This window comes from Protomyctophum parallelum, assembly GCF_964188405.1.
Source record: "Protomyctophum parallelum genome assembly, chromosome: 4".
Classification (NCBI taxonomy): Eukaryota; Metazoa; Chordata; class Actinopteri; order Myctophiformes; family Myctophidae; genus Protomyctophum; species Protomyctophum parallelum.
Window position 1 is genome coordinate 40,384,230 of NC_139700.1, and position 25,000 is coordinate 40,409,229.

Here is a 25,000-nt window from a genome sequence, read left to right on the forward strand (position 1 = left end):
TGTCTGCATAATATGCTATAAATTACATATTTTAGCCTTTGCATGCGCCTGCAAGGTCGTTGAGGCTAGGGCAAGTGCTTAAGGCAGTGCTATACGGGCTGAGGAGTCTGAAGAGGTGAGATTTGAAATATGGCGGAAGTTCTTTGACGCGTGTTGTGTGATGATGTGATATTTGAAGGTGTCCCACTGCGGGAGGGAGTCACTCCACGGTGGGGACACATAGTGCTGCTATAGGGACAATAAATTAGCCTTCGGTGCTGCTCACGCAACAATGAGAGAGCGGTGGACCGTGACATACTCACGTTTCTGGGGGACAGGTGGTATGGCCGTCCAGTCTTGCAAGGCCCTTTGTCAGCTGTTGTGGCTGCTGTAATGTCAACCCTGAGTCATCGCTTTGTGTCTGTTGCACCGAGCTTGTCGTTACCCAAGATTATAAGGCCATGAAGTATTGAGGCCGAAACCGCTTCATTAATATTCACGGTTAATCACCCGCCGTCACCCATCTTTTCAGAGTAAAGATTCATTGATCTGACTCTTTTCTTTTTACACGGTGTGACTCTGCAGGAATTTTGCTCTAGTCTGTAAGAGGTGTGTCTGTATGTGTCTCTGTATGTGTCTGTCCTCATGTGTCTCTGTATGTCTCTGTATGTGTGTCTGCATGTGTCTCTGTATGTGTCTGTATGTGTCTGTATGTGTGTCTGTATGTGTCTCTGTATGTGTCTGTCTTCATGTGTGTCTGTATGTGTCTGTATGTGTGTCTGTATGTGTCTCTGTATGTGTCTGTCTTCATGTGTCTCTGTATGTCTCAGTATGTGTGTCTGTATGTGTCTCTGTCTGTGTGCGTCCGGCGCTAATCCTGCAAACCGCTGCTGTAGGCCACACATACAGTAGTTTAGGTTTAGGTAGTACGTCCACAAATAAAAAAAAGATGCAATGCATTTTCAGCTTGTAAATCGTCTATTGCCGAAATGACGTAAAAGTACTCAAAATTGGAATTTCTCCAGTAAAGTAAAAATAAAAATCACACTCAAACGAGCAGACAGACACACAAAACTGGGCATAGGAGCGGCATAGTGCAAAAAAGAAAGAAAAATAAACAAAATCATAATTGTGCTTACTAACTTTCCACCACTGCATACATGCCTGTCGTCATAGCCTGACCACATGAAAGACCAACATCCACATTTGAGCCACCGCTTTCCCATTTGGATTCTGCGATATCAACATGATTCGATTTCTTTAAATTTCCGAGCCGGAATTCATTCCAATCCTCCGCTTCCGAGGCTTGTTATTATATTATTCTTGTGTGTAAACCTGATTGTGTGGGGAAGTGGGCATTTTGCAGCATACTGCCCGTGGCCTTGTGGCTGCAAAAAGCCCACTTGTCACGTGGCACGCAGCATCTGAGACGGTTTGTGGTTGGCATGACTCGGCTCTTTAACCATCCTGCTATAGGGCTGTGTCACGATTACAACATTTAAGTTGATGATTAGTTCTCATCTATCTATCTTCTATCTATCTCTACAAGCAAGTCTATCCAAATATAAATGCAATACATATGTCTGTAATATATGGGCATAAAAGGGACACAGACATAATAACTGGGTGGGGCATCCACACCGCCACAGGGGATGAATGCTGTGCCCGGTGTCGAGTTGGTCGGATACACAGTTGTGCAGAACCACAACAAAAGGCTCTGGTCAGGCTCTGCCAGTGGACCTCACCTGTACATTCCATCACATTGAGATTAGGCAACACACTTCATTTTTGGGCAGCCTGACACAGAACTAGGAATAAAGGGACACAGAGAGACAGATACAGAGATCTCCATATATGGGCATCATAAAAGGGACACAAACGGGTACTCTGACACGGGTACAACGGGTACTCTGACACGGGCACAACGGGTATTGCATAGCCAGGTGGGGCATGGATCTCCAACTCCCAGCGTTACCGACTCAGTGCTCTACAGCCGGGCACCGGTCTAGTACAAATAATTGCAATCAATGATGTAATTCTGTCTTTGACGTTTTTTTAGGCTTTGTAATCAAAACTTGCATGACGAATAACTAAGAAGTTACTCAGACTGTCACAGCGGAGATCGCGAAGTCGGCAGATTCTACGAATGCCTTAAGTAGTTGTAACTTGTCGCCCTTTCACATTTTTCAAAAAATTATAAGAATAGAGCTAATCTTTTGACGATTATGCAAAATAATTGAAATTAGCTCAAATAATTGCGATTAGACTCTTATGTAATAATTGTGACAGGCCTAGAATCCTGCTAGCTGTGCTGACACAGCGTCCGTATGAGTCCAGGATGGATGGAAGGTCACTGTCACTGATGTCCCCATGACACAATGATGTGTGGCTGTCATTCTGTCATTGTCTCCACCAGGCCGAAGGCATGTGGGGAGAGTATGTTTTGCACTCCGTCCGTCCGTGTGTCCGTCCGTGTGTGTGTCCGTCCGTGTGTCCGTCCGTCCGTCCGTGTGTCCGTGAGCAGCTAATCTCGGCCACCGTTAACCCGGTCGATGCCAAATTTTGCACACACACTCCCTGGATGCCAACGATGAACCTCTGCCCCAAACTTTCCAGAACGGCCTGTTATAGCGCCACCAGGAGGCCGCTTTGTGCAAAACAAGTTTTTGCACAGTACACCTACAGATTTTGTCCAAACATCACGCAAATTGGTACACAGTCTCTCTGCAGCCATTCAACCAAACCGGTCTTTCAGATTTATCAGACTCCATCCTGATTGGTTAAGATTGGCTTCCAAAGTTCACAGGAGTGCTCAGTTTCAAACAAAATGCTGCAAATCATGAACACATCGCGTGATTTCCGTGAAATTGTGCACCCACATTCCCACTAGGCCGAGGACGAAATGCCACATGAACAATTTCAACTCAGCCTCAAGGTGGCGCTATAACTGGCCGAAAAGTGTTTTTACCTCTAACTGCACGGATCTGTGGATAACTTTGTATGCCAACTCCCTAGAGGCCAAGGAAAAACCTTTGTCTGGAATTTTTCACATCTGCTCTTTATAGCGCCACCAGGAGGCCGACATATGTAAAACACATTTTCTATTATTACTCCTTCAGATTTTATCCAAATTTCACGCAAATCGGTACACATGATCTCCATAGTCATGTGATCAAGACAGGTTCTTTTGATTTCTCATATTCCATCCTGATTGGCCACGATTGGCTCCTACACTTTTCAGGAGTAGCCCGCTTTGTACAAATCTCCACAACTCCTCAACGCAGTGTCCGATTGCGATGAAACTGTGCACGCATATTCCCACTAGGCCGAGGACGACATGCCACCATTTTTTCATCCAAATCAGCCTCACGGTGGCGCTATAACAGGCCAATTCCTGTTTTTAGCTATAACTGCATCGATCTGTATACAACTTATGTATGCACACATGGAAAAACATTGTACCTGCATCCCTCCAACACGAACCTCCGGCCCAAATCTTCCTCAACAGCCTGTTATAGCGCCACCATGAGGCCACAACCTGACCTGCCCTGGTGGAGACCTGTGCCGATTGGCACTTTGTCTAGTTTCTTTTTTTTGTGTCGCTCTCTGATCCCCCCCCACACAACACACACACACACACACACGCACACACACACACACACACACACACACACACACACACACACACACACACACACATGAATTATTTTATTTGGTCCACACTTTAAAGGACAACTTTAGTTTTTTTCAACCAAGGTTCATGTTTTAGGTTGTTATTAGAGAAAGTAAAAGGTGGGAGTTAATTTTCTTTCATTTGCTGCTTTCTTTCGTTTTGGGGATTTTAGCAGTTTCTGACAGGGGGGCGGGGGCATTCGAGCATGGGGCTAAATATGTATTTTTTTACAAAATATTATGGCGATTTATTTTTTTATTATTTACTATAGTCCTAATAAACCCCAAGAAATTACATCTGGCCACAAAAGATCACAGGATCTATTGAATGTATCAAACTGACATATTGAGCCTATACACACAGTATAAGCCTTCCTCCAGTAGGCTACCTTCACATTCAGTAGATCCTGTGATCTTCTGTAACCAGATGTAATTTCCTGGGGTTTATTAGGACTATAGTAAATAATACAAAAATAAATCACCATAAAATTTGGTAAGAAAATACATATTTAGCCCTATGCTCGAATGCCCCCGCCCCCCTGTCAAAAAGAGCTAAAATCCCTAAAACGAAAGAATGCAGCAAATGAAAAAGAAATTACACTCATTTTTTACTTTCTCTAATAACAACCTAAAACATGAACCTTGGTTGAAAAAAACTAAAGTTGTCCTTTAAAAGAAAAATGCATTCAAGGACACAAACATTATGGGTGCAGTTATGTTACAATCACAAGCCTACGACACATGTTTGGAATCATGATACAACAAGAATGTCACTCAGCAGCATCTCTGATAGCCATATTCGTTCACACAACGGTGCTCAGGACTAGGCTTAGTCTCATATGGTGGCATAGACAGTACAACACCTCGCAAGTCCTTCTGCCTCATCCTCTGGACACTCCAAGCTGTCGAGAGTTCGAAACGCTCCCACAACTGTCTGTGGACATGTCCCAGGCTGGACCATCAGAGAGAACGGAGCCAGCAGTCTCACACCGCCGCCCGGTGACAACACGCGGCGTCCGCCTGCCGTAGGGAAGTTGCCGACTCACCGGGTCTCTCCCGGTGATGCTGCACCCTCCACACTCCACAGCCGCTCTCATGGGCCTGGAAGTCCACACACCTCTGCCCCGATGGCGGACCGACACACCGCGGGGAAGTCACGGGTCCACTGCCTCTCCTCCCGGCACCGGTTGTTCACGGGAGGGGCCAACAGGCAGCGTGGTCGCCGGTAGTAGACTACGTCGCTGGGTACATCTTGACGTGATATCCTGACACACAGCCACCGCCACAGGAGTTGCAAAAGTTCCAAAAGCTGTACCCACTTCATTAACGATCGTAGTTAGAACGGGTTGTTAGATGTTAAAGAATAAGCAAAGTTGGCGTCCACCGGCGTTTCCACCGTGCCGCCATTGCTGCGCGTGCGCACACACACACACACACACACACACACACACACGCACACGCACACGCACACACACACACGCACACGCACGCACACACACACACACACACACACACAATTACACATTTCAAAAGGTCAGCAGTGCATCATCATCATCATCATCATCATTATCATACCACAGTGAATGACTTCAGGCTTTATGTGTGTCCTTTAAAGCACTCTTTCAAACAGGCTCCGATGGAAAGTCGTTCCAGCAAGTCTAATATTTGTCCTAATTGTGACAGTGTAATTAATGAGCCCCTTGCTGTTGCTGCGCGCTGTGCTGAGGTGCAGTGACATTTTGGGGTCACGCACGTGTGGCGCTGTAAACCCGGTATGCATATGATGATAATGATGTCACACATGCAGTGCTGTATACCAGTGTGAATTAGGCTGAAGGGTGCAGCGAAGTATAAACAATGTCGACTACAGTCTGCTGTGTCTCTGAGACCACCCAACCCCCTTCCACTGTGTCTCTCAGACTGTGCCACTCAGACTGCCGATTCTACGAATGCCTTCACAATCTTTCTAAAAATTCAAAGAATAGAGCTTGCATTGTATCCAATGCAAAAATCTAAGATCTAAGGTTTTAATGGGTTAACCATGGCGTCTCATGACATTTTGGCAAATATTTTGGCAGATATAATTATACAGATCTGCTGTAGCATGGTGGAGGATCCATTCCACCCATACTGCTACAACTCTATTCACTACAACGTTTTTTGTTCCTCTCAAAAAATGAGGAATTATAGGCCATTCTGGCACAAAGGGGCTGGGTGGGTCACCTTTGACAAAAACACAAGGTTTGGCAACCAGCAGAGAACGGGCTCCCCTCCTGAGGGTTGTGGGGCGAGTGTTCAAGGTGGGAAGCAAGGTCAGGCCAGGCTTCTCCCCCTAGGCTCTTGGGGAGGACGGCGTCTCAAGGCAGGCGGGCGGTGGGTGGGTGGGTGGTTTGGTAGGGGGAAGAGAGGAAGGGAAATCTTTGCTAACACACTCCAGCTGCCTCCCGCGTCCCCCTTTTCTTTTTTGATAGGGACCAGGAACGGAGGGTTTTGCGGCGCTCCACTTGGCCCCACTACAGTATTCTCCCACGTCCCCCTTCCCCTCTCTCCCCTTTCCCTGTTTTGTGTTTCGTCATTTTCATACACAATAGAACACCTATATAGCTCTCGCAAAACCACCTGAGCAATGTTTTATACAATACTTGGTCGTATAATGTCGAAACTAGCCAATTTACAAGCTCTCAATGCGTTGCATTAGCGTGAGCTCTTTTTTTGTAAGCAAATGTTTCACCTATAATGGCACACAGTAGTCCCTAAAGTAGGGACAGCAGGTTGAAAGTGGAACCGTACACACGCTTGTCCCAGAAAAACGTAACACCGTTTCAACTCAACCCACATTGTCTCTTCTCCTGCCAACACAACCTTATTCGTGTCCTTTTCGCTTCCCTTTCATCTTTTGTTACGCGGAGGAATTAGAGGAATTAGGTCACCAGAGAATATTCTCTGTATTGCCTTTTAACGACACAAACCCATAGATATACAAGCTCACAATGCGTTGGGAGCTTGTACATCGGATATTTTCCCACAAGGAGATTTTGCTAGGTGGGTATACCAGTTAGTGGTCTATGCCCTAACCCTCACACAGTATAGTCGTCGTGTTAATGGAATCCTGAGTGTGTGAAAAAAATGACTTTCCTGTGCAGGACAGACTGTTGGCAGCACCTTTTGTTTTCCTCTTGTTAGTGTGTGAAAGTGTCGGTCGCCCAGATTGCTGCGCGTGCACGTGCGTGTGTGTCCTACCGTGCGCTGCTCAGCCAGCACTCAGACACTTGGAAACAGCGGCACACGAGGGCCTGCGTGTCATTTTGGCGAGCGTACAGTGCAGCACTGACTCCCCACCCCCCTACAGGAACAAACTCCTGGCTATGTTCTTTCCGAGAACGTCGGCGGCGGGGCCCATGTTGACTCAATTAAAGGTACCCGTCTAGGATATAATTTAGCAGGGAGTTTTCTCCCGGCCGCAGCCAAGTGCTGTCTCCTACAGATATATTAAGTGATGAGGCAAATTGAAGATGACATTCAGAAAGTATAGTCTATCTTCCTCAGTCGATTGCACTCCCTCCTCCCGGGAGGATCTGGCTCTTAATGTTGCCCCGGTGTTAAAAATAAACCCCTCCGCTTGTGCTTGTGCGGCATGCTGCTGACCCGGCGGTTCTTTTGAAGTGTGTGATCGTGCGACGCTCTCTGACTGTATGTACTGTATACGGCTACAAAGAGGAGCAGGGAGGCAGTTGGGGAGGTTTGCTGAGTCACTGTATGTCCTCAGATGAAGAGGCTGTTGGTGGCTGCTGGCTTCTGGCAACGCCAATGTCTGTCTCCTTTTAATGTGCTCTACTTTGGACAACCTCTACTTTTGCCCCTCTTGTCGACTAACTCGCAATGACAAATTGAAGACATGCGGCCTAGTATGCTTTTATTATTGTGTATTTGCTTCCATAAACTATAGCAGTGGTTCTCAAACATTGCATGTCAGAGTTGAAAAGATGTATATTTTGTAAGTGGTTAAACTGTTCCTCATTTTGCTGGGGACCACCTGGACACCCAGGGGTCACCTCTTAGAGAACCATTGGATCAGAAGGCCTGATGACACAACCCCTTCACTAGACCTCCGTCAGACCACTCTTGCTTGTCCTGGATTAAATCCAAGTGTAACCATGGTCTTTTATATGTGCGCACTGCGCAGACTATACATTGTGTGACACACCTGTCAGGGTAGCAGTGATCCAGGTCTTCTGTTTGTCCTTTTGAATGTGAACAAACACACACACGTCAGACCGTTAAATGAGGCAAGCCGATCCAGCTCCTAGGAGCTGTTTGAATGCCGATCGCTGTGAATTATTCAAGTACCACTTCCCAGCAGCGCTGCGCGAGTTCACGCAGCCCTTCTCACAATACACACAGCATTGTGCCAGAGTGTGGACGTGTGTGTCTTGTTGTTAGTCTGTTTGTTGCCCAGTTAAATCATGTATGACACACACATGAAAGAGCGAAGGCCTTCAACGCCTCAGTCGTAATCAACAAAGCGATATTTATCATCCGTGCATTAGCTAATATTTGTAACATAAAGAGATGCTTCTTGGTGAGAGGAAAATAGCTCCATTCATCAGTAGAAAGTAACACAATATTTATATTAACAATATTACTTACTTACTCCATTACGCTGGCTGGCGCATAGGGCAGCAACAAAGTTTCTCCACTTGCATCTGTCTTTGGCATCTGTCTTCTCTAATGTCCCTCAGCTCTGATATTGTTGCTGAAGCTCCTTCTCTATCGTCCTATGCCATGTCTTTTTTGGCCTCCCTTTATTCCTCTTAAAACAATACATAACATGCGCTATAAATATACACATTTTAGTATTACAGTACAAATTGTCATGCTTAGTTCCCAATAAAAGTAACATAAAAAGGCTTACAGTAATACACCAATACAATCAAAAAACACAAAAAGACAAATAAAAAAAAAGACAAATAAATGACAAAACAGCGTTTCTGTACTGAATATATAAAGTCAGTCCTAGACCTTTGTTGAGTGCATGGGTTAATAGCCCATCTCTGAGCCAGACTGACGAGCCATTAATTTTGCAACATATGTTCCGTGCCTGCATGTCATGTCAGCATATTCTGCAAATAACAGATGGAACCATGCAGGCCACATACTGTACAAATTGGAAATCTGGAAGGTGCAGTGGTAGCCTATATAATTAGCTAACTCTGTTTACAATGACATTTTATTATTAACATTTCATTGTAAACGGTCAAGACAAGCATGGTCTTTTCTGTGTAAATGTGTTAGTCATCTTTGTTGTAGCTATGGGCTATTTAGTTCAAAATTGATTTATCAGATTTGTAGGCACTTTAGCAAATAGCACAGTAATTAGTTAGAGCTATGATTTGACCCCAAGACACTGCAGTTGGAAAATCACTACAGCCAATCAAGTGACGGAAACATGCTCCTTGTGTGCTTGTTGACATTGGTTGATTGGTTGACTTTGTATTAGTGATTTTAGATGTCACTGTTGGAGATCTAGTACACTGGTTCTCAACGTGGGATCCCAGAACCCCCAGACACATTTTGACACACATTTCTATGAAAGCTGGAAAAAGTATGAATTAACCACTTATTTCAAATAGTGAAAATATCTGCAAGATCACAATGCACCGCAAAGCGACTCGTTGGAAACTTGTACATCTTCTAGATCTATTTTTGTCATGCATGCAATGACTTAAACATAAAATAAAATGTACTTGAAGTCTTTTTAAAAGCGTGCACTTTTGAACATTTCTAAGTATTTCTAAAAGCAATTACTCTCACTTGCGGTGGGAGTAATATTGACCAGAAGGAGTATCTATAGTTTTGCCGTGTTCTTTGCCCGGCGGTGGTTATGACTTCATCTGAAAGTGACATCATACTGTTACAGCTCCGTAGGGTCTCTTCATCATCATTAACCTCTGCTCCCTAAGGTGAGCGCTGAGTGGGAACCTGTCATTTCATGATAAATGGTAATCCTATATCACGTCCATTCGTGGACAGTTCTGCTGGTTAATCTGTTTCGCATTGATTTAAGCAGATCAATGTGCATTTTCACCAGGAAGAGTAGCTTAAACTACAGTATAGCCCGAGGAGCTTTGCAATAGCAGCTCACACTACATCTGTCTTGTTGATGTAATGAATTGTCACTGTGTTCTGGTTGTTGCATGTACTGTAGGTTACACAAGGGTCTGAGCACATACTGTAGGAGCACTGTAATGAGTCAATAGTATTGTTACGGAAACCGACACTATGCTAACAACATGTAACGATTCAGAAAGATTGGATCTCCTCGTTTTCATAAATGCTGTATCATGTGAATATGGATGGGTGTTGTCTCTATCTATAATAACATTATAGATAGAGACAACAGTAGCTTGCTACTGTGTGTGTGTGTGTGCGTGTGCGAGTGCATTGAGTGTGTGTATGTGTGTGTGTGTGTGTGTGTGTGTGTGTGTGTGTGTGTGTGACTGTGTGTGTGTGTGTGTGTGTGTGTGTGTGTGTGTGTGTGTGTGTGTGTGTGTGTGTGTGTTTGTACGTAGATATTTTTTGTTGTCATTTAATGTGAAGCGCTTACTTTGCATGGAATGACATTGATTATTGAAAAACTTGACCTTGTGAGTATGTTTGATCTCGCTACTGGATATCGTTTTATGATACTGAACTGATAGTTGAGTAAATGCAATAGATTGGATCAGTACTCAGCACAAACCAGTAATTATAGTTCACTTATAGCAGTAGGTAGAATGACCCTAATTAGTCATTTTCATCTATCCTTCATATCTAGGATTTACTTTATTTTAATCATTACAGGCAACACTTAGAGTAGAACAAACTTGTAGCTCACAAGCTCACACCATGTCACAGAGTCGTACATATGGACTATATTGTCATACGACAAGTAAGACGCGCAAACGCGGGAAGCGAACGCAGCTCGTGTGTGTGTGTGTGGTTGTTTGTGTGTGTGTGTGTGTGTGTGTGTGTGTGTGTGTGTGTGTGTGTGTGTGTGTGTGTGTGTGTGTGTGTGTGTGCGTGTGCGTGTGCGTGTGTGTGTGTGTGTGCTACAGCTGCGCCCTCTGGTGGCGGGCGTGTGGTGTCACAGCGGGACAGACACACACACACACACACACACACACACAGACAGACATGATCAGCAGGGTCTCATAGTTAGTGCTCATTGCGTTCGCAACAAAGTATACTGGTGGTTAAGTCAACCATCAACTGCAGGATCTTGTCTCAACTTCAGTATTTTTTGTGTCTTTGTTTTTTCCAGCAAATGACCCTTGGTTGGATTCCTCCGTGGCACAAAGGTTTCTTCAGGATGGGGGCTCCTCACACACCGTGGCCCCTGGGGACCCAGCCTCCACTGCTGCAACACAATCTGTCCCTCTACCCGGCGCCCAGCAATCCAGTCCCACAATAAACCTTGACACCAGGACGTTCGACGATGTGCTTTTTCAGTGGGGCCTTTCCCCCTCGCAAGACTCTAAATCCTTCACCCCGAGTGACCTCTTTGTTGAGGGATCCAAACCTCTCTCCACTCCCCCTCTGATCCCCTCGGAGCCTGCGCCTAGCCAACAGGCCGAGGGGCCGGCTAGATACCCGAGAGATCTGGAGGTGAGGAGGACAAGCTCAGCCCTGCTCTCTCCCTCTCACAACCCTCTCAATGTGTCTGAGCGGCAGCCGTGGTCAAACGCGCCCACAGCGCAGTTAAATTCATCTACCCTCACAAGACCAACAACCCCGCAGTTTGTCATCCTCACCTCTGACCGCAGAGACCCCAGTGAGCCTCCAGTAGCCCCCAACAACCAAATGGAAGCGGAGCAGCCGCTGGAAACCGTGACCTCACTTCCTGATCGCCCTTTCGAGCCCCTGAAACCGTCAGTAGATATCCCGGAGTTTCACCCGGACGCGTCTCACAGTTTCGACTATTTCCCGTTCGAGAAACCAGCTGTTGGAGGCTCAAGTAAAGACCTGTATGTGAGCGAGCTGAGCCCCAGCAGGGTCCCCATGCAGCAGGACGCCCCGGGCCACCCTGGGGTCCACTCCCTTCTCAGCTCACCCCCCAACATGCTGGTCCCCAGCCACTTGCCTTTCATCAGCCCCCAGCCCACGTCGGTGTCGTCCGAGCCCACCCTGGCCCTCCCGGAGGAGTTCTTCCCCACCAACAGCATGGACGTGGACTGGGGGTCCGGCGACTACATGGAGACCATGTCGTTCCTGGGCCCCGAGGGAGACGACTACTCCCTGGTCAGCAACCTGCCGACTGACATGTACGACCTGGAGGACTCCCATGCCGAGACGTACGACACGGCCTTCCCCACCAGGGTGGGGTTGCCCCTTTCCTCCACGCACCTCCATCACGTTTCGCGGGCCTCAAGTTCTTTTCCTCCAACAACCTCCATCCAGCCGTTCTTGCTTTTCTCCTCTTCCGTCCCGCCGGCGCTGGAGCCTACGGCGTCCCTAGACGTGGACTGGTCCGACACGCTCACCGTGGCGCCCACAGACGCCCTCTTGCCCGACATGAACAGCATGGAGTACTACACCACTCAGCTGACCAATAAGGAACAGCCAGGCAACGTCACCTCCGTGAGACATTTCTCCCCGGTGTCCATCAGCACCACCCACATAATGGCCACCGGCGTGTTCACCGTGCACCCGAGTCACATGCTGACGGTCACGTACGGAACGGAGGACCGCCGGCCCTCGGTCAACGCCACGTGGTTCGAGGACGGAAGCTCGACGGACCTCTCGGGCTTCGAGCCTGCGAACGAAACGACTCCGGTCAACGCCACAGCGGTGACGACGCCTCAGCTGGTCAACATCTCGGAGCTGGTCGTGGAGTCTTCAGTGGTGCCCACCCTCTACATCGACCTTTCGTCCTACATGGATGGTACTGCGTCGCACGCTGAAAGGCACACCCCTAACCCCACCACTGAACTGGGCAGAACTTCCCTAACGGCGTCCATCCTGCCCAGTGTTGACGACGTCACTTCCTCGACAGATATCAGTTGGTTTATCACGGAGTCTGTCCTAATAAGCAGCACTCATATCACCCCTGTCTGGACCACCACCACAGCCTTCTACCCTGCAACCACCCAGCCAGCACCCAATGGAACTGCTACTACTGCTGGTAATGCCACAGCAGTTTCAGCTGAGCCTACAACGAATGCCACGTCGGTGCCCCCGATTATGGTAGGAGACCAGGGCGCAACAGACCACCCACACACAACTGTTATGAGAACATCCAGCCCTGTAGCTGATGCTACCTCGACCGTACCCGCTGCCACCAGGGGCCCGACGAATATACCAACGTCGAGGCAGTACCTCTGCAACGTCGACAAGCCTACTTATTTGGTCAAAGTCGGTAAGTTAGAGATTTCTAGATGTGCCGTTTTGCGTTGATGTTCTTGAATGCTTGATGCAAATTTAACCCACATTTAAGTCGTAATATGAACTTTTTAGATTTTGCGTTAGGACTGTTGCAATGTCGTTTCATGATCAGTATCTTAATCTTTGCCCTCTTCAGGTTTCCCTTCTGGCGCCACTCTTGGATACGCCAAGTCTCAAATCAAAGACATCCTGAAGGTGGAATTCAACAAATCAGTGGAACTGCAGGTACGGTGTTCTGTCTTTGAACGGACGGATATAGAATAGTCTCTCATGCCAGACAATTCACCATTTTCAAAAAGCTACAGTGTGTAACTCCGCCTGACAATAGTTGTGACCAGATGCTGTATTTTACTTATTTACTTAGCCATTCAAAAAAATATGTTTTTTTTAATTAGTTTCCATTTCCGCCAAGCAGCAAGCTAGATAGACTTTGACTCATTTAGTTTCCCAGTGGGACTTGAGGCTAGAACAGTGAAAACAAACACAAAAGTGACACATAAAGGGAAAGAAATCGCAATAATAATTATTATACATAATTCAAAAATAAAATATATGTTTTCTTGGATTCATTTGTGTCATATTCCTTACAAGCTCAATATTCAACATTTTTGACATGCATCTGTACACTGCAGCACAAGTTTCAAAATAATAAATAGGTTAGCTTTCTCCATTGCTCCATCATTTGGATGGTCTGTTCCTCTCCAGCCTTCCAGCTTCCAGCCACTGTAAACAACGGCTGTGTTTAATGCGTTCAGTGCGTCTGGGCCTTTGTTTAAGCCAGGGGTGTCCAAACTGTAAAACAACTTGCATCTACTGTCCCCTTTGGACCATAACAAAGTCAAGAAGAGAATAGGATGATGTTCTTGGCCTCAGTAAAATGACAAACAGCATTAGAAGACGCCAACGTGAATCAAATCACAGATAGAGCTGAAGCTTGTTTCCATTGTGGTCCACTTGTATTGATCTAGCCTCGGAAACACAGACCTTTTATAGTATTGATCTAACTAAAACTAAATCAAAATTTGCTGTCAAAATCAAAGTCATACATGTAGGGCTTAAGTGGTTAAGTGCGAGAGAGCAATATTATTGAGTTTAGCGCTAGTGTGTGTGTGTGTGTGCGTGTGTGTGTGCGTGCGTGCGTGCGTGCATGCGTGCGTGAGTAGTTGCGTACACAGCCTACTGTACTTCCTGAGTGTCTTTATCTGTGGTCCTGTGATAAACAGACCACAGCAGTATTTACATCAAGAGCCCTCTTGACCCACGAGAAACACAAGCCTTCAAACACTGACCATAACCTGTTTACAGTGGCCCCCTGTACAGTATGTGACATCATGACAGAGTCACTGTGACATCATGGAGGAGTTATTGTGACGTGACAAAAATGATCAACAATCGATTTGAATAATAAAACGTAAAATTTCGAGGGCGAAAGTTCACAATGGCTATCTTTGCTCTTTTTCCGTGTTATACGAGGACACATGAAGCTGAATTGGTTCTTAAGACAAATACGAAAATGTTTTTTCCAACCTAATAAAAAAATATATAATTGTTGGTCTCAATTATTCAATAAATCCAAAACAATCGCTAAGAAAATAATGAGATAGCTGCAGGCCTATAGTCCTAGTGGTGTGGCATGCTGCTGTACTGTATGTAATAATAATAATAATAATAAAACTTTATTTGTATAGCACCTTTCATGACATGAAATGCAGCTCAAAGTGCTTTACAGAGCAATGGAGAAAAAAGAAAAGCAAGGCATAAACATTACAAAACAAGCAGTAATGCAATACAGTGAGGACATGAATAACAAAAAATAAAAGATCAATTAAAAGCAAGGGTGTAGAAGTGGGTCTTGAGCTGTGCTTTAAAAATGTCTACAGAGGCTGCCTGTGATCAGTTCTGTGATGATGTGTGTCTGTTGAAGGTGGTGGACCCTCCTAGGTACTGTATGTGATCAGTTCTGTGATGATGTGTGTCTGTTGAAGGTGGTGGACCCTCCTAGGTACTGTATGTGATCAGTTCTGTGATGATGTGTGTCTGGTGAAGGTGGTGGACCCTCCTAGGTACTGTATGTGATCAGTTCTGTGATGATGTGTGTCTGGTGAAGGTGGTGGACCCTCCTAGGTACTGTATGTGATCAGTTCTGTGATGATGTGTGTCTGGTGAAGGTGGTGGACCCTCCTCCTAGGTTGGTGTTCCGGGCGGTCTCCGGTCCCGTGGTGTACACGGCCATCTCTGTCATCAACGCCCTGCGAAGGTCTGGACGCCGCTTCCTGTCCGTGTCTCCCAGCTGGACCGTACCGGACCACAAGTACCAAATCCACACGGGTATAACAACACTCTAGGACAGTTTTTAGCCCAAGGAGTATTTTTATGCAAAACTAATGCTTGGAATGGATTCAGCATCATAAAAACACCCTAGTTTGACATGTCACATGCTAAAAGGAAATCTAGAAAATATTTGCCTTACATATAGGATGTCTACTGTATGGTGGCCATACTGTACAGGCCATTTTCAACACTTTCCCCTCAGACAATTCCAGGCAACTTTTTTTCTGTTATTCAGGATATATTGAAGATACAAAATCAGCTGAGTTTGGTTATTTTGCAATTAGTTTGAGGTTGATCCTGTATTTTCCATAGACTTCTTGTACTAAACAACCTCCTTGTGTCCGTTGGTTTGCAGTGCTGCAGTTTGTGCCCGTCCACATAGACGTGCGCGTCTGCAACTTCAGCGAGCGCATCGAGAGAGGCCTCACCATGGCCTTCGCCGAAGTCCGCCGCCGCTCGCAGGAGTCCACAAACTTCACAGTGCATGTGAGTGGGGGATGGACTTTAAAGACTCATTCAGTAGCACCATATGTGTCAGGCATGGTGCACCAGACATAGCAGATCTACAACCTTGTAGAGTAGACCTTCTATTGTGATGCATGACACATCTACTATAAGTCAGGCTTAAAGTGATTTCACTTAATTCAAATATCACTTATTCTTTTGTTTTGTTTCTCCCTAGTGTGTATAGTAGAGTGTGTTGACCATTTAAGGAGTTCCTCCCTTTCCCCAGTAAACCCCTAGGGGTAAAAAGAAACCCTCGTTTTTGGCTAGATAGATGGCCCATCCAATCAGGATAGAGAGGAGCCTTCCGCCAATCATGATCGAGCAGGGGCGGGCCTGGGTGTGCGTGCCGTTGGCCTGTTGCGTGTCCCCCCACTGTAGTGCGTACAATGTGCACATCTTGTTACGGGGGCGGACCGGGGGGGTTTTCCAAATGACCCATATCACTGAATGCTCCTTTAATATATTAGCGCCCCTATTGCAGTTGTACCGGTCCAGAGGTGTCACCAAAAAATGACCACTGAAAAGAATGTTACACAGCATGACCCTGATGGGAAAAAGGAAAATACATAGGCCTGAATGCTGCACAGCACCACACACACACACACACACACACACACACACACACACACACACACACACACACACACACAAATGACCATGAGCAGACTTAACTAAACAACCACTTCGCCGTTTTCATTCCGCCTCACTTCACTGTGGCCCCAGCCAGTCCACTGACTTGGCACTGATTGCCTTCGGTGGCCTTTAGGACAGAGTAGGATTATGTCACACCCGGCCAACACGCTTCCGCTAGCCATTTTGAAGGGAGCTGACTAGATCGTCACTAGGGCCGTCACAAATATGAAATCTTACTCATCTTACTCAAATAATTGCGATTATCGATTTAATTGTGTTTCTGTCGTTGAACATTGGAACATTATTATGAATATGAATTACACTTCTGTTTCGTAAACTAAAGTTGCACAGGGCAGAAAGGAGTGGTTGGGAGTGGACAACTACTGTAGTAGTAGTAGTATTAGTGAAGATTCATAAGTGTTTGGTGTCCCAAATGGGTTCGAACCATGGGCACAGGATTTCACAGAGGAAAAAAGTCTCTTACTACTTGGAAGTAATTTGATATGGAAGTGGCGTGTGTCGCAATGTAGTGTGTTCGGTGTCCTTCTGTGACCCCCTGCTACACACAGCTACAATCCTCAGTGTTCATTTATCTCAGAGGACAACAAATGGAGGAAGTTTTAGACCCCCTCCAGACATCAGTGGAGAAGCTAGGCGGCCCCTTGATTGGATTGAGGCAAACACTCAAGCCAGCAGCAGTAGCACTTTTATTTAATTATGGTTGTTGAGGCTTTGGGACTTAAGGAGAGGGAGCTGCATGAGGCCCTGCCATGGTGCTGCAAGAAAGGGTTCACTGATGGCCTTAACCCGGTGATTGTTCACAGTGGTGGGAAGTAACTAAGTACATTTAAGTACCGTACTTATCGTAAGTACAATCTTGAGGTACTGTACGTCTTTCTCCCATTTGTCAATACTTCTACTGCACTGAAAGAGGTGTTTTTTTTACTCTGCTGCAATTGTTTCAGAACTTTAGTTACTAGTTACTTTATAGACTTAGACTTATTATTATTAGAAAACACACATTAACCATCGCATCACTGTACCCGTTGTGAGCTTGTAGATTTTGACCAATGTTGAAAACTTTCACTCAATTAAAATGTGCACTTTATGTACTCTTACTTACATAAGAGTACAGTTAGAGTATATTTTCCACTGTGCTAGCCTACTGATACATTTACTTCACCACTGGTTATTCAAGGAGACCCAAATGACCAGCTTTCTCTCACTGATTCAGACTCCTGCTCCTGGTTGTGAAGTATTATGTTTACTGCTTCTTCACAAAGTGCTTATTGCAAAGTGGTTCACGTTCTTTGTTATTATCCGTTTTTTGTGTGTTTGCTTCCTAGACTAGTTAGACTCAGATAATCTGGTTACATTAATGCTTGATCCTCTTAGTCTTAGTTGTGCTAAATGAACGGATTACATCATCAAAAGTGTACTACAGTACACTACAGTACAGGATTTTTTAAAAGTATAACCAGCATTGTTGCGCAAAGCAAACTGTCCGTAGGACAGACGTTAACCATTTAAGCCATATGTACTTGCTTTAATAACTAATAGTGAAAATATCCGATCTGCACAATGCAAACGCGATGGATTGTGAGCTTGCAGATGTGATATTTTTGTAATTTTTTTAACATTTGGAACAAATAACATAATAATAATTTTCTTTCATTAACTTTTTAGCATTGTTTTGTTGGTTGAAAGTATCTACAACCACATAGACCTTCTAGACTTAGTAAACTGGACCTCAACTGGCTCTGAACTTGGAGCACCTTTTTCTGTCTACTGCTATTTTTGACTAATGTCCTCCCTCCCCCCCCCCCCCCCCCCCCCCCCGGCTCAGACGGTGAACATCACCATGGCGCTGCCGAAGGGGCAGCAGCAGCGCCTGCTGCCCAAGGAGCCGGTGGACATCATCTTCGCCGTGCGCGTCGCCAGGGGCTACCTGATGGGGTCAGAGGTCAGCGGCCTTCTGATGAAGCTCACCACGGTGGAGTTCAGCTACTACATGGGCTTCCCCGTGCTGCAGATCGCTGAACGTAAGACCCTCATGACCACATACACCCGTCCTTCTGAATGAATATTTTGACCTGCATTAGTGATACGGACCCACATTTAATAGCATTTCTCTCTCTGATACCCCAATTAATATTGTAAAATCAAATGGAACCAAATGGACCCGTTAGGGTCCACTTGGTTCCATTTGTTCACCACATTTAGCCACACTTTTTTTATAATTGGTATTTGGTAGAATCCGCTTTAGTCACGTTTATTATGTGCTACAACTACGTACAAGTGTGATGCTGAGAGAGACTAGCATCACTAGAACCTCACTCTCCGCTCTTAAAGTTTCCGCTGCGGGAGAGGTTGGGACCGGCGAAAGGTCCTGATTATTATCTTTTTTCCGCACATCGTATACCAAATGTAAAGGTCAAGGTTCAAGGTTGTTTATTAGTGTCCCCGAAGGGCAAAAGGTTTTACATCAGGTCATAAGGCTTGATCAGACCAAAGTTATTGCTGCTATTGTTGCTTTCTGTATAGTCCAGAAAGCAAACAGAAAGAAACAGATTTGAGCAATTTATTATTGCACCGGAACCTCACCTCGAAGCTAATAGCGGAGAGTAAGGGTCCAAGCTAGGCTGAGACATACTTGAGAGTGAATGACTCGCTACTTATTGGTTCCTTGGCGTGTTCATGGAACACAGATGCAAAAGATGTACGCTACATAAAGGTGATCGACAAGATGTATCTTATACACAGTTTTTACTGACTCTGAGAGTGTGCAAATGTAATGTAATTCTACCAAAGTTTATCATGGTCCTAAAGTTCACCTCTGTTTCATTCCAACAGCGTTCCATTACCCCGAGCTGAACACAACACAGCTGCTCCGCTCCTCCTGGGTTAAAACAGGTGTGTGATTCCTCTTATTCTTTACTTTATTCTATAGCTAACAAAATTCAGCAACGAATACGACTTCAATTAAATCTGTATTTGTTAGTGTTACTCTATATTCTGATACTATGGAGTATTCATTCGGTAACAGGGGTCTCCCCGTCTCCCCGGCTATTTAGCACACAGAAAATACTTTCAGGTCGAGATACCAATTTTATGATAAAACATGATAAAACAAGTGGAACAACAGAAACAAAAGCAACAAATGAGCTGAAACACTATAAAATTCAAGTTGTGCTCTCTCCTGATTGCATGAAACTGCTCTCCCCCTTTATATCATAATCATATTTGTACAATTTCCTGTGGGACGAATAAATATATATTTTCTGTGTGTATGTGTGCGTGTGCAATGCTGTGCAATGCGTGCGTGCGTGCGTGTGTTTGTGTGCAGTGCTCCTGGGCGTCCTGGACCAGGGGGTGGGTGAGCAGACCTTCCAGGCTAAAATGGAGCGTCGTCTGGCCCTGCTGCTGGGTGAAGCACTGGGCACTGCCGCCCGACGCGTGAGGAGAGCCACCAGCGTAGGCAACAACAGTGTCCAGGTACAGTGCCAGTGCCACCATCTTTTCTACCCACTACAATCAGTCAGGGGTGGAAATAGTAACTAAGTTTGCTTACTCAAGTACTGTACTTAAGTACAATTTTGAGATATTTGTTCTTTACTTATTTCCAATACTTACTTTTACTTCTACTCTACTACCAGCTCAGTGGCCTTGTGGTTAGAGTGTCCGCCCTGAAACTGGGTCATACCAAAGACTGTAAAAATTGGACCCAATGCCTCCCTTCTTGGCACTCAGCATCAAAGGGTTGGATTGGGGGGTCAAATCTACTAATCAAATGATTCCCGAGCGTGGCATGGCTGCAGCTCACAGCTCCTTGGCTGCGGCTCACCGCTCCAAGAGATGGGTCAAATGCGGAGAACAGATTTCACTGCGGTAACGTCTCTGACAAATCGTACGACTTTACATCATCTCGGATCCAAATATTCTACTTTTACTCCACTACAATTATTTGAACACTTTAGTTACTAGTTACTTTGAAGATTTTGATTATTATTACAAAACAGTTCAGCCATTTGGAAATAGACAATCTACTACATCTAGAATTCAAACCAGGGACTCCCACGTGGGAGACTCAGCAGTAGATGAGTAAATCCCTGCTTGGCTAGGGGAGATGTTGTGCTTATATCTTTATAGATGTTGTGCTAAATGTCTCAATGGGAAGAGTAGGGTGACCGCCTCCAATCACTGCAGATGTGCTAGTTACTGTATCGTATTTACGTACTCAATCATACAGATCATACAGATACAGACTTTTATTCAGTCACATAGCTTTTACTCCCACAGTGCAAAAATGTGTACACTCTGGGATTTAACTTATAGGCAAGGCAGTGACTGCTTGCAGAACGTTTGCTTTCACAACTCTCGTCGACACAAAAGTTTGTTGAGGGATTATACTTAAATAATCTGATCAAGGCCTTGTTTCCTTGCATCACCTCCATGTGTGTTTCCTGCTGCCGTTTAGCTCCCTCTAAGCACTGAGGGCCTATTCTGTGTGTCTTAGCGCCGCTCGTAGCCACCGACAGCCTCCCTGGTCTTACTAATCAGGCTCTGCCTTTTGTGGGGTCCCTCCGCACCTGCTCAGCAGTGTTGCCATGTTTATTTACTATAAGCCAATCTGGCCTTGTTCTTTTCTGTATAGTCACTTGTAGTTATTGGTGTGTAGAGTGTAGAGTGTAGTTTCTCCCCAATGTTGTTTAAAACCAGTGGCTCTCAAACATTTTCAAGGCAAGGAACCACAAATGAATAATTTATGTATTTGTCCGCGGTCTCCCCATCAGTTTTATTTTAGTAGGGCACAAGATTCCCGTTGTTAAACGCATCGCGATTGTAGATCGGCTATTCAAATCAAATCGCCGATTTATATACTGTATAATAAGGTTAAAGTGCTCATGTGGCCTATGGTCGCGACTTTTGGACTTGTTTTCATAGACCTGGTTGCTTATTTCTATCACAAAATCTGGCAAAATCTGGCAACACTGCCGCTCTATAGAGCTACGAGGGGAGGGCATGGTGGCTGGGGGGGGTCTGGGGAGCGCTGGGTCGCTGTGGCAACAACAGCATCCCATTGAGCTTCAGGGCGAGCCACTGGAAAGACCACCAGCCTCTCAAATGTCTCCCCCGTTCCGTTCTTCACTCTCTGGTCCTGTTACTTCACGGCCCCTCCGAGACGCGGCTCTGCTAATAGCCAGTTCAATTATTAATCGTCTCCTGCAGTCTGGGTGATTATAGAGCCAGTTATCAGACTTGGGAAGCAGACAGGAAGAGGGAGAGAGGTAGAGAGAGAGGGGAAGAGAGGGAGAGAGATAGGTAGACAGAGAGAGAGAGGGGAAGAGAGGGAGATACCAGGAGACACATGTAGACGCACAGAGAGAGAGATAGAGGGAGAGAGAGAGAGAGAGAGAGTGCGGGAGAGCTGCATGCTCTCCCGCAGGGAAAAGTAGCAGTTGTGCTGATTGACAAAAAAAAATATAATTAAATGATAAGTAGCCTAAAAGTAAAACTGTCGGCCTGTAATCACATTTTTCAAAATGAATAAAAGTATAAAACTACTATATTGGCCTAAAGATTTGCTGACCTATATGCAGAATGTCCCCATTTATCAGACTAGTCCAGTCCAGTATGACTTCTTGGTCCTTGTGGATTTTCAGAGGCCATGAATCTGGACCTGATTAGGCTTGTGCAATGTGGACCAGTGTTAGTTTGTAACAAAAATAATGATATTTTTGTTACTTTTGCGTAAACCCTGCCAATACAAGAAAATATAACATATTAATAGGGAATTTATTTATGATAGAACAAAAATATTTCTGCCCAACAGCAACGGCATAGACTTAAGAAACCATGCTCGGGAAAGGAAGGAAGCCTGGAGGCTAATTCAGAGTTCTTTCAGAGTTCGGACAATAATATTATATACACACAACACAGGCATAGGAATAGAAATAAGGAAACGAAAACCAAAAACAGATAAGCAATGAAATGATATGACCATACATAAATAAACATCACTACACTGCAATGAAGATGAAAAATAAGATATATTTTTAACTGTGTCCGGTCATATGGTCTGTGGTGACACAAATGGCTACAGTGTTGCTACCGGGCAGAGCAGAGTATCCACTAGACTGGACATTTAAGGACGTCCGGATTGCTTCCAGTAACCCGGCAGTGACGAGGTCACAACAACATTTTCTTTAATCCCGATTTTGTAACCTATTTTTTCCACCCGGTGCCAATTGCCTAAACTGTAATCCTGTAATCTCCCTCAGTCAACCTGGGGTGAGCTCCGAACTGAGCTCATGCTTGTGAGCACGCCGCTTCTTATCACCGGACAGGGGGGGACTTTCCCCGGTAGGATGTACAGTAGCGTGTGGATCGGTAGGAACACGGTATACCAACCACTTCCTTTCCACGCCATCAGGCACTATTATAAGTCACACCATTTTGAAAAGAGCCGATCTGCAAGCTCATTATGGCTATTTTCAAAAAGATCCCGAAACCCCTTCAAGGATCCGTGGTGGACCCCATGTGTAGGAAACGTGCATGACCTCTCTCTGCATTCTGCCCCAACTCCCAGATTGTGAGTACGAGCCGGCTGCCGGGGCCCGACAACCCTCTGGAGGTGGTCTACTTCGTGGAGGGTCCCAGCGGCGGCAGGCTCCCTGCGGTGCAAACGGCCGACACGCTCAACAGCCTGGATGTCCAGCGGGCCGCCATTGTCCTGGGATATCGTGTCCAAGGCGTCCTGGCTCAGTGTGAGTACCCCTAACGCAAAGGGTTGTTAAACTTTTGAATACCGCCGTCCAAACAGTTTACTTTTCGATGTTTTCTTTTTATTTGTGTTCTTCACTTCAGGCAACGGGTACAAAATATCCAAGAGCGGAGGACTGAACATCAAAGCAAAACTAGAAACAAAAAGTGAATGCTTGCCTCAATGAACCCAAAACCAAAATACAATCGCTAACCTCCCTGTCAGAAAACAATACTGTATATAAACGGAAAACAAAAGATCAGCCCCCCTCCCTTATCGTTAGCTGAGCACCCTAGCCTAGCGGAGTAGAACTTGGCAGGAGGCTGTGTTCAAGTCGGACTGTTATCTGTCAGCTACATATTGGATCAAGCGAGGCAAAGGTTACATTTAGCTACATACTGTATCTGTTCAGCTTCACATGCACAAATGGCTACAGAGCTAACAACGGAGCGGACGGGTTGGGAGTCAGGAAGGCACGGGTTTGCTGTCGCCGGCTCTTTGACAGCCTTTTAAACTTGGCGTTCCTCTGTGCACCAATCTGGCGAGGTTGCGTCTGTTCCTGGTACTCCCCCTGTTACAATCACCCACTCACACCACGACACACGCAAGCCTGCACACACAGGCGCACGAGCGCACACACACAGACTACACATACACAGGAGAAAACACTGCCCGACTTCCTCTGCATAACCTTTAGTATCATCACACTATACATTGTGACAACATGACTCATTGACTCATGGTGCGTCACACAGGCAGACGCACAGACGAATGGGAGTATCATTTGGAGCAGCTACATGCATCATTGCGTCTTTGCATCATCATGGCACTGGCTTCCATCTGCCCGTGTGAACGCAACATTAGAGGCTAAACGCTGATTACATTAAGAGAAAAATATTGGGAGCAAATGTCATTAGAATCATTAAGATTAATTCTCCGGGGAGCATGAAGAAATACATTTCACAGCAATCCAACCTGTAGTTTCTGAGTTATGTTGATTGGAGCTGTTCCGCTAGCAGGCAAAAAATTAATAAATAAATGGGATGCTAACTAATTGCCGGCTCAGGATGTTTGTGTATTTCTGGTAACATCTGAGGTTATTATCTCCCTCATACGCATTGTACTAAATGCCTGTCTTCCTCATTATATATCCAGAGGAGTGATGAAAGCCCAAGGAGAGCACTCGAGGGACTCGAGGGGGCTTCTGGCGTTCCCTCGTGGCATCAGAGCTTTTATCACTCCTTTCATCCCCAGGATGAAATGAGTGTTAATCAACGTTAATGACGCTCCACTCTGAAAATCAACAGCAACAGTAAGGCAAGAGAGACAGCATTACCGTCGCGTGCAGTGGCGGAGGGATTGTCCCACGGGGCCCTCTGATGTGAGATTGACAGCACAGCAGGTTGCCGTGGGAGTGCGGATGGTTTTTCGCTCCGCATGTCAGATTGCCCCGCATCTCCCCTACCTGTCCACTCCGCCTCTCAATGAAAATGAATTACTGGCCCGGGCGGCTGGCGTAGCTGTCTGGGCACCTAGGGCTGTATTTTGTGTGTCTTAAGTACCAGGTCTTATTCCATAACTTGAGTAAACTAAAGACCTGGAGGCGTGATCAATGCCATTTGGCTATTCTGAGTGGTACGCAAAATACAGCCCCTAGGGTGGTAATCCAGCATGACAGTGCGTTACGGGTTCAAA

The 25,000-nt window shown here is 45.7% G+C and overlaps 1 protein-coding gene across 2 annotated transcripts in view; it reads left to right on the forward strand.

Moving 5' to 3' along the window:
* The window catches only part of LOC310857900 (UPF0606 protein KIAA1549-like), a 70,205-nt gene that overhangs the window by 18,938 nt on the left and 26,267 nt on the right, over positions 1-25,000 (forward strand). For both annotated transcript variants that reach the window (XM_083763876.1, XM_083763877.1), the window contains exons 3-10: positions 10,952-13,045; positions 13,208-13,296; positions 15,240-15,399; positions 15,758-15,888; positions 18,389-18,584; positions 19,396-19,455; positions 19,889-20,037; positions 23,132-23,309. In XM_083763876.1, the coding sequence (XP_083620002.1) occupies positions 10,952-13,045; positions 13,208-13,296; positions 15,240-15,399; positions 15,758-15,888; positions 18,389-18,584; positions 19,396-19,455; positions 19,889-20,037; positions 23,132-23,309 (3,057 nt within the window). The remainder of the gene's footprint in view (positions 1-10,951; positions 13,046-13,207; positions 13,297-15,239; positions 15,400-15,757; positions 15,889-18,388; positions 18,585-19,395; positions 19,456-19,888; positions 20,038-23,131; positions 23,310-25,000) is intronic.